Here is a 14,776-nt window from a genome sequence, read left to right as displayed (position 1 = left end):
ACAGATGTGATACTGTGTGGTTTAACAATCAGTTTGGTTTGTACAAAATTTGAATATGTGTATAACATTTAACATAATATAAACTAATGAGATTGAGGGATTGTTGTATATTTTACGTGATGACGGTGTGTACATTGGGAACGGAAGATTGCACTGAAGAAGACGTCGACAAGATGCTTCACTGGAACGAAGGGAAGGAAAAAACGGGAAACGTGCGGGACGTGTTTTAGGAAAAAAAAAAAAAAAAAAAGTACAAACAGTAACCCAACCTTCGTAGGGGTCGTGTCACTTAACCTTGAGAACCACCTGCTGCCTACCTTTCAGAAGTGTTTGTGTGTTTTCTACACATTAAGACTCATAAACGAGCGTCCAATCCTCTGGTTTCAACCCCTCGCTCCTTTACAATAAAAGGACCACACAGAAACAAGCCTCCACTACTGCTGTGCCACAAGATGAAAACGGATCTTTTTTTCCCTACTCAAATGGATGTTGTTAAGGATTTGTGTAACTGATATTAGTTAGGACTACTGATACAAGAAACAGGACTGGGGCGTTGATGAAATCGTAGGCTAACCAGCAGTAAACTCATCGATTTTGTTGTGTCTTGAACCAGCAGCTGCACTTGACACCGCTGTGTGTAGCACACGGAAAAACACTGCCAGGTTTACACCTGTTTCAATTTCCGCACAGTCTGAAATGAAATTGAGTCTACTTGTGTCAACTGTCATACCAGTATGTTTGTATAGTTCAGGTTAAGACTGAAGTATTTTAATTTTACCTAATATTTATAATATAGTCCGGCTGGAAATATGAGCGAAGGACAAAAACTGACAGAAGCAATGCAAAGTGTTATAGACAGTTATACTGCGTCATGTAAAAAAAAAAAAAAGAGAAGTAGATCTGGATGACTACATCAACTAAATTAAGATTACTGAATAAAAAAAAAAACAACAGGCATGGTTATGAGTATTTTCATAATATTAAGGCTTGTACAGTGCACATGCTTTGCATTGTATGTTTTGTGAAATAAATGGTCAACAGTGGTGAGAACATGGGTTGTTTTTTTATTCTGGTTTCACAATTCACCTGAATCCCCTCATTGAATCGAGTATCCTCTGAAGTTGCCTCCTCCACGTGCGTCTTAGCCCCGCCCACTAGAGATGTAAGAAAACAAAGCAGAGGATGCGAAGAGACGGCAAATAAGAGAACTGAGAAGTACCCTCAATCAAGGAATGAGTCCGAAAACCCGGAAGTGAGTTAGCATTTTAGCGCCATGAGTTCTAAACTCCAAAAGTCAATGTGGATTTTGAATGGGTTTGTTTACACAGTACATTAAAATGAAAATAGTATCAGGAGGACAGGTTGAACATTATGCATTTATACTGGTTGCCATGGTAGCGGCTCGTCATTCACAGGAAGCCCGTCTTCAATGGAATAACCCTCATGTTTGAAGAACATCTCAAAACAAGAAATACAGAGCAAGTCGTGATTTTTTTTTTAATGAAATTATTATGAAAAGTAATTCTGTCTCCTGTTTACATATACAATCACGTTCATTTTTGAAACTAGGCCCCCACGCTCCCCCTGCTGGTCGATGAAAAAAATTGCAGGTTCAAAGCTTTCTTCTTTCAATAAATCAGAGTGCTACATCCTCTTCTAAGATCCAGTCTCTCTTTGAAACTAGCTAAAAAGCCAAGAGGCGCACCACTTTATATCATTTGGTTGCCCGGATTGGTTGCATTGAATTACTAATATATATATATATATATGGATTTATTCACATTTACTTCTTTCAGTAATGAACAAAATTTGAAAAGATTACATTTCTTGGGCGTGAAATAAGTTTCAAATAAAAATAAGTTAAATAGTGTTGTATACAGGACATTCACTAAATTCTCTGCAGCTCTTTAAGATGACAATTGTGAAGCATTTGACTGTGTAGTGCAACAATTCTTTCTTCTACAGGTGCATCTTCTGATGGTGTCTCCTGAGGTGATAGTTTCTGGAAAAGCTCTTCCCACACTGACTACATTTGAACATCCTCTGACCCAGGTGGAGCATCTGATGAGCTTTGAGACTCTGCGGCCGGCTGAAGCTCTTGCAGCACTCGGGGCAGCTGTAGGGCCTTACACCCGTGTGCTTCCTCTCGTGCCTCTTCAGGTCTCCGGACTGCCTGAAGCTCTCCCCGCAGTGCGTGCACAGGTATGGCTTCTCTCCGGTGTGTGTCCTGAGGTGCACGTTGAGCTGGCCGGTGTAGGAGAAGCTCTTGCTGCAGTGCGGGCAGCTGTACGGCTTCTCGCCTGTGTGAATGCGCTGATGCTGCTTGAGCCCGAAGTGATTCGCGAAACCTTTCCCGCAGTCGGTGCACAGGTAGAGCACTTTCACCTGCTGGAAGCACGCGTGAGATTTGAAAGCTTTGGTGCCCGCAAAGTTCTCCCCACAATGGGGACACACACATTCTTTTCCCTCCTCTTCCTCCAGCTGATCCATGAAGCCGTCGGAGTCTTGGAGCGACAGAAACTCCGACGGGTGGTGCCTCTTGATGTGTTTGAGAAGGTAACTTTTCAAAGTGAAAGAGAACTGACAGAAGGAGCAGGAGAAGAGCTCAGACGTGCAGTGATACTTCTTACACTTGTTGCTCTTCTGGTGCTGTTTCAGGTTCGCAGAAGTTGTGAAGACTTTGTCGCAGCGCTCACAACTGTAAGACTTTGAGTTCGCATGTGCCGTCTGCTCGTGCCTCTTCAGGAAACCAGACTTAATAAAGGTCGCCCCACACTGACCACACTTGTGCTGTCTCAAAGCGCACTTATGAGCTTTGAGCTCCTCTTGGTTTCCGTATGTTCGCTTACAGCGATTACAGCTAAACCATTTATATTTCTTTGACTTGTCACTCTTTGCTGGAGGTTCCTCTGCTTCAGGGGAGCCACTTTCAGCCTGAACGGGGCTGTTTGTTGGCTTTTTGCAGGTGGCCGCCCTTCGTTTGGGAGCTATGAGCTTGGTTATGGCAGAAACTTTAGATCGAGCTCCAAGCCTCCGAGGTCTCTGAGAGGGAATCGGTTCGATGGACTCGGCTTTTTCAGCCACTGATTTAGGCGGGTTGAAGTCTGGATCGCGGCTCTGATCGTCGTTTTGATTTCCCGCCGTCGTCTCCTCAGAGTGATTCTCTCTTCTGTGTTGCTGAAGGCTCTCCGCTGAGTCAAAAGCCAGTGAACACTCGGCACAGGTTGACTCCTCCACAGCCTGATGTCTTTTCTTGGCCCTTTTGTTTTGTATTTGGTGACCACGCAGGTGTCTGTTCAGGTCGCTGTACTGGCCGAAACACTTCTGACACACGGTGCAGACGTACGGACGTATCCCTTTGTGGACAGTCAGCTTGTGCTTCCTGAGGTAACCCTCACTTGTGAAACTCTTACCGCAGTCCAAACAGCTCGACTGGGATGTTTCTGCACAAGCTGTTTCACTTTCATTTACATCCACAGCTTCTTGTACATCCTCGGTCACATCTACTTCCTCTGCGTCCGCAGCTGGGTGTGCAGCGTTTAAGAGTTCTGGTGTAAGGCTCTCTTCGTGCTCCTCCTGATCAGGAATCCCATCGCTGTTGTTTATGTTGGTCTGCTTCCTGTGGACCAGCTGGTGTCTGATTAAGCCAGACGCCTGGCTGAAACTCCGCCTGCACTGCGGGCAGCAGTAGGGACGCTTGTTGGAGTGGACGCAGAGTTTGTGCCTCCTCAGGTGAGGCATCTGCTTGAAAACCTTCCCGCAATCGCCGCATGTATGGGAATCGACGGGATCGACGGACAGAACCACCAGCGATGCTTCGCAGTCCGCGATGGAAGCAGGCTCCTCCGGCTCCACGGCCTCAGCAGCTGGTGCTGTGCACTCTTCTTTAGGCTGTGTGTGGAAGTGTTGTGTGTGTCGCTGGAGGAAAGCCTCTGTGGTGAAGGACAGCTGACAGTGAGAGCACAGGACGATCTGATGTGATGCCGCAGTTTGATTTTCTAGAATAAAACAAAAAAAAAGTCCTGAAGAACTTATTTTCAAATCATCCGTGTTTGTATATTTCAGGATCAATGACAGACTGTAAAGAATGAATGTCCCTAACAGCGGGATAAAAAAAAAAGCTTCTTCTTTTAACTGGTGACACTTGAGCAGTGAAGGTACCTGTCGCGTTCAGCCTCGTCAGCCACACCTGCATCCAGGCTTTACTAAAACGCTCCAGAAGTTTGCCGCTGGGCCACACCATGAGCTCATCTCCGGGCAAAACGGTGCGACAGCAGTGAAACAGGATGCTACCTTTGTACTGAACGGCCAGCAGATTGGATTCGTCTTTGTTGCGAGCAAAGTTGACATACCTGAGTTAAAAAAATTAATTAAAAAAAAAGTTAGATAAGCAACAAAGACGTGGACGGATTTTTAATGTTTGATAAACAAACACAAGTAAAGCAGCTGCAAAACATTCACATTCTCATCACGGATGCAGATGACACTTTTCGAGCACAAAGCCTGGTCGTTGAAGCTCTTCACAAGAGGCTGAAGAGGGGTTTGAAAAGTCCTCTGGGTGACGCTAGGTACAGCTCGCTTTCTTTGCATGCTGGTGCTCGGTTTAAAACTTCAGAAGATCGTCTTGGCCTTGTCTGCATGCCTAAATGCACAGAGTTGCTAATGTGTGATAGGATGATTAGCTTTTTACAATGACAAGCAGTTGAACAGCAGGAGCTAATAAAGTGGCCGGTGAGTGAAAACTGAGGTAACCAATCAGGTCCATTCCTGCTTGTGTCTATTTATTAGACATATTTCTGCTGTTGTATTTGTGAATTTATAGATTTTCAAGCTCTGGATTCTCATTTGGCGACTTGTTCGTTTGTTCAGTTGTTGCTGTGAAACTGAACTGCTGTTCAGGGATTAATAAAGTGATCTGATTCTAAATCTGACTCTATAATAGTCCTAAAATAATAACTACAAACAAAGGCGAGGACATCCATCCAAACTGAAGCCATGCTCACAGTTTGTAAAAGAAAGATAAATGCAAAGAAAAAAAAGATGGCAGCTGTTTCTGCCTTTCGTAGTGCGATACATTTTTCAATAAAGGGCCATTTTTAGTCCCAAGTGTCTAACAGTGGTAGGTTAAACACATAAACGTACTACTCCTTTAAAAGGTAAGGACACAGTCACAGGAGCAGAAATTTATTTATTACCTCATCCAGTTGGAGTGTAAATCTCCAGCAGCATCGATGTACTCGTACTCATCTTTTGCTTTGTAAATCTGTAGAAAATGAGAATATTTTTAAATACACTCATACAACAATAAACACATTGCTCATTCATTTAAGAGCGCAAATCTCAAGTACAGACTGAAACTTACTGACTTGCTTTTCATCTGTAGGTAACTGATTTCATTTCAAACTCACCTCCCAGGAGAAGTCACTCTCCACTGCATTTTCCTTCGTTGTCACTTCTCCCTCTATGGGTCCAAAATGCATTCCCGGAGACACCGTCAGCCCATGATTTATGACCCCAATGCCCGCCCCGGGAATGCTAGACCTTCCTATCATGAGGCCATAGGGGATCGTGAGCAAGGCCCTCTGGGAGATGCCCATGCTTGTTGGAAAATCCAGGATAAACGATGGACCATTGATGTTAGCGGGATCACTCTGGTCCTGAAAGAGAGGCAGACACTCCTTGCAATCTAGAAAATAAATAAAAAAGGAAACAAAATAATAATCACATTAATCAGTACAGCATTATGAAAGGTATAACGCACACCACACACACATTGAATTACACCTACAAATGGGATTGAAAGTACACTAAATAAATGCGCAGGTTTGAGCTTCATTATCTGTCTTGATATACAGACGTTTGAGAAACAGGAAAAGAAGGAGGAAATGACATTATTCATTTTGAGATCTGACATTTCTTTTCTTATATAGTCTTTTCCTAAAAGTATGTGGTCTGATTTTATTTACAAGATAATGTGGGAACAAAATTCATAAAAAATATACATTAACGCCCACTGGACTTAACATTTATTTTCTGTCATGCACCTTCTGTACATTTTGTGTTTTTTTAATTTATTATTCTTTATATTTTACATTTTTTAAACTGTATTATATATATTGCTGTCATGTTTTATTTTATTTTATTTCAGTACTTGTTATTTTTAGCCTTGTTCACATTCCTTGTATATGTAAAAGTGCTTGGCAATAAAAAACGATCCTGAATATAAAAGAAAGTCTCCTACTTACAGAAACCATCGTCAGCCTCTGGATTATCTTCATGTCCCACAGTTTCCAGTAACCTCTGGATTGGTGTTTCTGCTGGTTCCAAGATTGGAATCACTAAAACAACAGATGTCCTATTATTAAAAAAAACGAACAACACCAGTTGAAATGAAAATGCAAAGATAAAATGTTTCACACCAGCAGAGGTGTTGTTTAGGATCTCCTCTGTTATAACAACCTCCTCTGTTGTCTCAACCCACTCCACGCCGTTGCTCCTGGCCGACATGAGTGCAGAGTCTGCAGAGAATTTAGGGGAACATTAAAACAGACAGATCTTTAGGACACAGCTGAGGTCAATGAAATGCAAACTACAACACCAGAGGGGCAGCTAACGATAGCACGCTAAACTAGCTCACTCTACTTCAGGCATCACTAATATCAGCAAGCTAACCTCCCCTATAAACACACAAAGTGGAGAAACATTGTGCTCATTAGATTTAGCTAAAGGTGCTACCATTAGTTCACTTTAGTCTGTAATAGAAAACAGGGTAGCATCATAGCAATGTGGCTATCAAGGCATCATGGAGACATTAAAGTACAGAGCAAAGCACCATAGTAATACTTTTTAAATGAACGTCAATAAAATCACTAACGGGATTATCATACGCTATATTCCTTCAAATGTTTAACAAACTATCGCTATAAACTGGTTTTAGCTGAGATATATGGTCACAGACAAAAACAACAAAACTAACCGAGACCCGGAAACACATTACCGGAAGTGATACTGCTGTTTTATATATATTTTTTAGTACAAGGAAAATACATTTATAAGTCTTCCACATGTGAGTCAAAAAATATGTCCGGGTTTTCAGTTGTCTTTTTTTGTTTTGTAGGTAACGATTAGTTTTTTTTTTTTAATGTTGTGCAATCTCTCTTTTTTTGGGGTGGGTATGTTTGATATGCTTGAGACCTGTATTTACGTTAGCGAAACGTTTTTTGAAACTGTGAAAAATCAAATACAAAAAACAACAATAATAAAAAAATATTATTTCAGATATCAATTTAAATACTCCTGATCTCAAAACATTTATTAATCACTGCTGTCCACTATCACGATACACGGCGCCGCTGGTGTAGTGGTATCATGCAAGATTCCCATTCTTGCGACCCGGGTTCGATTCCCGGGCGGCGCACGTTTTTTTTTCTTGCGTGTTTACAAAGTACACATCTATCAGATCTACTTTTCCCTGAATCAAAAATCCAGAAAAAGTGACCGAATAGCAACGAATAGCTCACGACTATTTGAAAGCTTCCACCCCCATGGAAACTGTTGCCTGGCAACTCCTCCCCTGCTTGCTTCTTTATCGTTCAGCGGAAGGCACAAACAACAACCGTTACTTAGCAACGACGTAATGCATTATGCTTATTTACGATGTTCCTGTGAGTATCGAAATGAAGTCCGTTAAAATCGGTTTCAGTGTTCCTACATGCGAGCCGGACAGTAAAACGGTCGGAGGATGTGTTAGTATGTGCGGGATGTGTCCGTGTTGCGCGTTTGCCACAAAACCACCGGGTTCGATCCAGTGTTTGTGGAAGGTGTCGGATGAATTCAGGAGGAGATTTCTCATGGACCTGCTGTTACGATGCAGAAACGTCAAAATGCTCGAGAGCATCCAGAGAGTGCTGAGTGTGACTTCATGGACTTTATTCACCTACGCCAGGTCAAGGAGCCCAAGTTCACTTCAACAACACACGGACCGGATACCGACTGGTGGACCAGTTGGACTGGACCTGAAAACGATCTGGGACTGGTTCAACAGGAGCACAGAGTGGTTGAAGTTACGCTATCTTTGCCGTCTCTTTTCATTCTGTGACTCGGAAATGTTATGGATGGTGGCCAACTTAACCAGCGTGCTTCTAGTCCAACAGAAACAAGGATCTCTGCTCTGTAATGGTAAAAACACAACAAGGACCATAGTAAAGCAGCTGAATTATTTATTATTATTATTATTTATTTGTCTTTTGACAATGCCAGTTTCTTTGTATTAATTTGTTGTTTCAGTTCTGCAAAAAATTGTCTGGAGGCTACTTGACCTGTACAGTTATTTTAAATTTACAAGTGTGAAACACACATCTCGTAGTTTCACTGCAATTCCACCAAACTGCCGCTAGAGGTCGACAAAGATAGATAGATAGATAGATAGATAGATAGATAGATAGATAGATACTTTATTGATCCCGAGGGAAATTCAAGGCATCCAGTAGCAGTATACAGACAGGCAGGACACAAGACATTAGTTACAATACACACCCGCTGTCCCCCCCCCCCCCCCCCCCCCCCCCCTATACAAAATCCCCCAAACAAGATATAGCAGCCCCTAAAGGACGCAGTTGCAGAATTAAAAGCGTTTACATTTTTATTATATAAACGAGATATTTAATACAACATGATCTCTGCTTGGTGTCTCACAAAGTTTACATTAATTATGACTCACTTTTGTTGTATAATATCCTCATTCACTTTTAAGCAGGCAACTTCAATATGATTCAAAATAATGGGGATGGAGACTCAGAGGAACCGGCTCTTATGGTGGTTCCTGGATCCTTAAAGTCTGTGTCTGGAATCAGCAGATACAGAGATTTCATAAGCTGTCTACATGTTAATCTTTCAAAGAGGATATTGGGTAAGTCAACACCTAGTTAACCCTTCATTTGAAATGCTTTTTTTTTACATTCAACAACACCATGTGATTCATCTTACTGAAATGTGTAGCCTGTGGATATGAGAACAATCTGAAGCCAAGGAGCTAATTAACTGAAGGTTGAAAAGACAACTAAATGCAGAATGGGACACTGAAAAGCTTTTCAAGCAATGAAGGAGAAATTAGTGGAAATTAAAGAAAAATGTTGTATTGATCAATTCCTTAAAAACATTAATGGCAACATATTCTTACTTGATATTGACTGAATATCTTCGCAGAAATGTGAATTTTTTTGTTTTCCCCCAGGTCTGTTGGACGAGCACACTCTGAGACTTTGTCAGAAAGTCTGCCAATACTGGCAGCACCTTGCACAGGAAACACTAGAGGAGATGAAAATGTCGAGAAAATTTCAGGATAAAATGAAGGCCATGATGGAGGTGGAGCATTTTAAATGTTTACCTTTTATTGGTATATTCAAAAGTCTTCACATATTGATGATTCTTATTTTAAATGTCTTTTGAAGGGGAGCAATGCCGTGAATATAGTCAGTCCTACGTATGCCAAAGTTGTTGACGTCCCCGTACCTGTCAGGGAAGATGAGGGGGATATTTTTCCTCGTGGTTCAAAGGTTAAAAAAAATCTACTCTCAGTCCATGTTTTTCGTTGTTTACATATCATCAAAATGGTTTATACTACATGGATTATATCTTTTGGCAGGTCAAGCTGTTTGAAGCTGCCTATGCTCATATAAAAACTACGACGGTGCAAATGGAGGAGAGAAATGTTTATTGTGGTGCATATTTTACCACCGTGCTAATCGACAAGTAAGCATGCTTCACTTTTGTCTTTGTGATGTAAGTGGAAGCATATTTTAGTTCATCTAAACCCTGCACATGTGACAGAGAGGACGCTCACCGCGTGCTGGACTACAGAGGCGGATCGTTCATGGCCGTGGGCTCCAAGGATCGTGTGGTGAATCTGCTTTACGTGACGTCACGAGCGAAATCAGTGTCTGTGCTTAAGGGCCATGTCGGCAGCATCCGGGTGGTGCGTCTCTGTGAGGAACAAGACCTGCTGATAACAGCAAGCTGCGACTCTAGCATCAGGTGAGGAGGAGCTGGGAGGCTGGTTCATCAGACCTCAGGTTTATGCTTGTCTTTGTCAGTGTATGATAATTGATTGATAAGGTGGGTGTTTTATCACACCTGCAGGTGTTGGAACTTGAAGACAGACTCTTGTGTGATGATGCTGTACGGTCACACTGGTACAGTGAACTGTCTGGACGTCTATGCTGATCGGCTGGTCTCAGGAGCCAAAGACCGCCTGGTTAAAGGTGGGAAGTAAACATCATTGTTCAGACACAGAGTTTCATCTTAGTAAATGATGCATCTCTGAACATGTTTATAATATCAACAAAGTATATCTTCTAATTTGTTCCTAACACACCCACTGTCCATTTGTATAATCCAAATGGTACCTTTGGAGAAGCAGATTTACGGAGTAACATGGTTGATGGATGGATGGATGGATGGATGATGATGATGATGGATAGTGGATGGATTGAAGGATGATGGATGGAGGATGGATGGATGGAGGATGGATGGATGGATGGATGGATTGAAGGATGGTGGATGGATGGATGGATGGATGGATGGATAGAGGATGGATAGATTAAAGGATGGTGGATGGATGGAGGATGGATGGATTAAAGGATGGTGGATGGATGGAGGATGGATGGATGGATTAAAGGATGGTGGATGGATGGATGGATGGATTGAAGGATGGTGGATGGATGGATGGATGGATAGAGGATGGATAGATTAAAGGATGGTGGATGGATGGAGGATGGATGGATTAAAGGATGGTGGATGGATGGATGGATGGATGGATTAAAGGATGGTGGATGGATGGATGGATGGATGGATAGATTAAAGGATGGTGGATGGATGGATTAAAGGATGGTGGATGGATGGATAATGGATGGATGGATGGATACTGCATTGATCCCGAGGGAAATTCAAAGCATCGAGTGGCTTACAAAAGCATTCATGACATGCAGTAAAGTAATCCAGTGTTTTCAATGAGTAAATCTTGATGGATGAAATCCTCTCTGCAGAAGGTTTTGTGTTGTTTGTCAAAACAAAGACTCTTGAAGTTTTTGAAAAAAAAAAAAAAAATCCCCAGCAGAAAACAAACAAACCCTAGATCCCTGTTCTCTAGAAAGTGAACAAACTCTGCAGAAGTTTTTCAGTGAACAATTGTGTTTGGGTATAATTCTCAGGAAACACTTTTTTCTTTCAAGCAGCACGTTAGCATTTGGACGAGTGATTGTTTCTTATTTTTCTTTTTTAAGCATTCTCATAATGAGGAGTCAACCTTACATTTGCTCTTGCCGACACATTTCGATAACCACAGGAAAAATATACTATGATTGTTTCAATGTTTTAAATGTAGATGTATTGTTTTTATTGCCGTGAGTATTATGTGTATGTAAGCTAAATCTGAAACCCTCCCTGCCAGTGTGGAGTCTGCAAACAGGGAAGCAGTTTCAGGATTTGAATTTTAAGCACCCATCTTCCATCCAGTGTGTCAAGATCAACAAAACAACGGTGTACAGCAGCTGTAACCGAGGAATCATCAAAGTATGGAACATGAAGAATGCAGCTCTGCTCCGGGTGAGAATATGAGTCATTCATGGAGAACAATGAACGCTCTGCGGAACTTTTATTTACACTTTGGCATCAAAATTCATTTTATCAATTGAATTGTTACTTTGCAGTTTTGATCTCTTCTTTTGTTTTTCTCTTCTTTTCTTTTGAGAGTATTGAAATAAAATGCATTATCATATTATTATTATTATTATTAATAATAATACTCTTCGCTTTTGCATATCCATTTATGTCTCACAGATGATTAATGCTCACAAAAATTCTGTGAAGTGTCTGTTCCTGGATGAGTGGCACCTTTTATCTGCAGACTCTACGGGTCAACTCATGGCCTGGAGCACCAACTGTGATGTAAATGAGTGTTTAATGACCTTCAGCCACCCAAAGTAAGACGAGCACTTGTCTATACGCGTGTATTTGATGAAATATTAAAAAAACAACATTTGAAAACATTACTTCCTGTCCGTGATTAAAACATCTCCTTTTAATGACCCAAAATGTTGGGTGCTGATTTATTTTTTTTGCAGGGAGGTTAAATCTCTGACTCTGGTGTACCTGCGTGTCATTACTGGCTGTGCTGATGGAATGATTCGAGTATTAAATTTCTTCACCGGAGAATGTTTGAGAGAAATCAAAGCAGAGGCCGATGCAGGACGAATACTGTCGCTACATTTCCATGACAACAGGTGAGGACAGAAGAGCCTATTTATATCATCCTGCTGTTGTTTTTTCTGCTCTCATGTTGTATGATTTCGTTCCTTTTTTATTTCTGCACCTGTCTTTAGTATTTTGGTCAACTCAACATCGAGTGTGAAGCGCTACCAGTTTGCAAAGGTTTTCTGGGATTACACGGAGTCACCTGAGAGAGGGAGAGGAGATGTGGTGCGTCAGGGTCACATCAAGAAGGTGGCTTCAACCAGCTCAAAGATGCACAACTTCAACGTCAGGAAAACAGAGCGATCTGAGCTGCTTCTCCACACCTGCTGCTCGTCCAACCCGGGAAAATATCGAGCTCAAGGTAAACTAAGAAAAAGCTGATGATCGTTTTCAAATCAGGTTCTGTAAATGAACTTTTTCTTCACAGAGCGTGGCAAGAGTGCTAAAGAGTCAGTGCTGCTGAGCGAGAAGGCAGCAAGCGAACGGATGAGGAAGAGAGGTCTTCATCATCCTCTCACACGTGACTCCATCCTCCTCAGGGTCAACGCCATGCAGCGGGCGCGGTGCACTGATGAAGTAAGCGTCAACATGGAGTGCAACGCCCGCCTCAGAGACTCCTGGGGTCCCGAAACATCCGAGAGTCTGATCAATCCACCGGAGCTCACCCAGGACGCTCATCTCCGGAGGCCCAAAACCTGTGTTCCCATTTTAAAACGAGCCGTCAGTCAAAATATGACACCAGCGATCCGAGGCAGAGTTCAGTGTCACAGTGCCGGCACAAACAGGCCAATCAGGAGGCTGAATGGGCTCATTAAAAGTGCAGTAGAGGGACCGAGGGCAGTTTTTACGACGACATCCCTCCCTAATTCAGAACGCTCCATGAAAACTAGTACCAGCTTACCCAGGATCAGCCCCGTGAGTCCGCTCAGAGAGCGAGGAGGATTCAGGCTCATCTCAGAGAGACAGCTGGAGGACGGCGTCCGAGCCAGGAGGTAACTCATGACGAGCTGCGAGGAAAAAAACTGTACAAGGAACAGAAGGAAATACTGTGAGGAGATCGTGTCTGATGGTTATCATCCCATTTTATCACTGAGAGGCTCTATCGTTCTAAATCTGCTGTTTTATGAAAAGTCCACTAGGGGGCAGTATTGTATAAAATGACTACAGAAAGAGCAGGAACCACGGTTAAATAACTTATAAACTGTGCTTTGACTTTTAAAGGAAAATGTTGTTTAGATTTCTTTTCCCATTCTGAAGTTAAATGTGTCTTTAGTTTCCTTTTCGATACCCAGAAAAAATAAACATCGGTGGCAGAAGCAAACTCTGTTTGTTCACAACTTTTTCCTAAAGTGTCCTAAACATATTCAGGGTCGACCCCTGAAAAGTTTTTTCAGCAAGGAGAAAAGTGAGGGGTCTTTATCAGTCGGGCTCTCACTGCAGCTTAAAACATCATCTTAATACATCTGCATAATTCCTGAAGTTTAGGGCCTGCTTTAGGTCTCAAGTGCTTTCATTTATAGGATGCATTTTCTTGTATTTTTTTTATTGTACCAAAATGTGTGAAAATAAGAGTTTTATGTTTTTAAAACTTTCAACTTGTTTTTTTTTTTTTTTGGGAAAAAACTCAAATCAAATAACTTTGCACAATATTTCAGATACATTAGTCATTACAGTTCCACTGTTTGTACACAAGGGGTTAAAATTGTATCTCATCAACTCATTTTCCTTCAGCCCATCAATCTGATGGGAATAACCCCCCATCAATCAAGCAGCAACAAATTTTAGTGCATTTCCAAGCTGTTTGATGACATCACTGGGATTGTTTGAAGTAGTGCAGAGCGAGAGGAGTTCGTCCCGTCCACAGAGACCTTTCCCCCGGGCCACCTGCCCTCTCGCCCCGCTGCCTCCAGGGCATTATTAGAGCCGAGGAGGTTGAAGATCAGGGAGAAGGTTCCTCTGCTTTGACAGCAGCAGCACAACAGCTGGGCACATGTGAATAACAAAAGGTTTATGAGCGAGAACTGACCGCCTTGGACGTCCCACTTCAGAGGATCTCCTCTTTCACCAGAGCGCTGCCACTAATTAATTTGATCTGCAGAAAACTGGGAATAATGGCATCCCCCTTTCCTCCAGTGGCAGTGTGACGTAGGGAGACAATGAAGTCCCCGCCTGACACCCGGAGCTTGGCTTAGCTTCGTCATGCAGCACAGCTCCCCCCTTTGTTGTGCCAGGTAGTCTCTTGTCCCGAGCTGCAGGGGGGATAATGAGCGGAAAATCAAAGCAAGTTAAAAAAAAAAAAAAAAAAAGAAGAAGAAAAAGGGAAAGTCTTCATGGAGGAATGCTCTTGGACCTTCTACCCCCTTGAGCTGGCCTAAAGGCTCTGCCAGGGAGAGGAGGGTGCAGGTTTACTTATGCATGAATGAAATGACAGTTAACCCTCTCCTATAGTTATAAGAAGGTTTAACGTTGACAAAAAGTCAATTCAGTCTAATTCAGCTGACCTCTGCTCTGCATGGATCTCCATCTC

At 42.3% G+C, this 14,776-nt stretch overlaps 2 protein-coding genes across 7 annotated transcripts; one reads left to right on the top strand and one right to left on the bottom strand.

Moving 5' to 3' along the window:
* Positions 1-1,472: 1,472 nt before the first annotated feature.
* On the bottom strand, positions 1,473-7,604 carry prdm9 (PR domain containing 9). 5 transcript variants are annotated; one of them, XM_079372237.1, is made up of 7 exons: positions 7,521-7,604; positions 6,420-6,518; positions 6,246-6,338; positions 5,409-5,686; positions 5,196-5,263; positions 4,162-4,352; positions 1,473-3,998 (listed from the first exon to the last, which is right to left on the bottom strand). In XM_079372237.1, exons 2-7 carry the CDS (start codon positions 6,505-6,507, stop codon positions 1,960-1,962), a joined length of 2,757 nt encoding a protein of 918 aa, XP_079228363.1. In that variant the 5' UTR covers positions 6,508-6,518; positions 7,521-7,604; the 3' UTR covers positions 1,473-1,959. The 5 variants fall into 5 exon arrangements, with proteins under 5 accessions (XP_079228363.1, XP_079228361.1, XP_079228362.1 ...); XM_079372235.1 differs by lacking the exon at positions 7,521-7,604 and adding an exon at positions 7,323-7,514; XM_079372236.1 differs by lacking the exon at positions 7,521-7,604 and adding an exon at positions 6,977-7,079.
* fbxw10 (F-box and WD repeat domain containing 10) lies at positions 7,589-13,835 on the top strand. 2 transcript variants are annotated; one of them, XM_079372243.1, is made up of 12 exons: positions 7,589-8,178; positions 8,756-8,908; positions 9,233-9,363; positions 9,450-9,554; positions 9,644-9,750; positions 9,829-10,032; positions 10,138-10,259; positions 11,447-11,601; positions 11,836-11,978; positions 12,120-12,278; positions 12,378-12,610; positions 12,677-13,835. In XM_079372243.1, exons 1-12 carry the CDS (start codon positions 7,644-7,646, stop codon positions 13,243-13,245), a joined length of 2,616 nt encoding a protein of 871 aa, XP_079228369.1. In that variant the 5' UTR covers positions 7,589-7,643; the 3' UTR covers positions 13,246-13,835. The 2 variants fall into 2 exon arrangements, with proteins under 2 accessions (XP_079228369.1, XP_079228368.1); XM_079372242.1 differs by having other exon boundaries at positions 8,753-8,908.
* Positions 13,836-14,776: the final 941 nt, after the last annotated feature.

Source organism: Symphodus melops, assembly GCF_947650265.1.
Source record: "Symphodus melops genome assembly, chromosome: 21".
NCBI lineage: Eukaryota > Metazoa > Chordata > Actinopteri > Labriformes > Labridae > Symphodus > Symphodus melops.
The sequence above is the reverse complement of the archived record's forward strand: the minus strand, read 5'-3'. Positions and strand labels throughout refer to the sequence as shown.

Coding starts and splice junctions, on each gene's coding strand:
- prdm9 (XM_079372235.1), bottom strand. CDS start 7,383: ATGGGAATCTTGCATGATACCACTACACCAGCGGCGCCGTGTATCGTG. Junction 4,353..5,195: donor TTACACTCCAACTGGATGAG/GTAATAAATAAA, acceptor TTTTTAACTCAG/GTATGTCAACTTTGCTCGCA. Junction 3,999..4,161: donor GACGAGGCTGAACGCGACAG/GTACCTTCACTG, acceptor GTTTTATTCTAG/AAAATCAAACTGCGGCATCA.
- fbxw10 (XM_079372242.1), top strand. CDS start 7,644: ATGCTTATTTACGATGTTCCTGTGAGTATCGAAATGAAGTCCGTTAAA. Junction 11,602..11,835: donor AGAATGCAGCTCTGCTCCGG/GTGAGAATATGA, acceptor TATGTCTCACAG/ATGATTAATGCTCACAAAAA. Junction 12,611..12,676: donor GGGAAAATATCGAGCTCAAG/GTAAACTAAGAA, acceptor TTTTCTTCACAG/AGCGTGGCAAGAGTGCTAAA.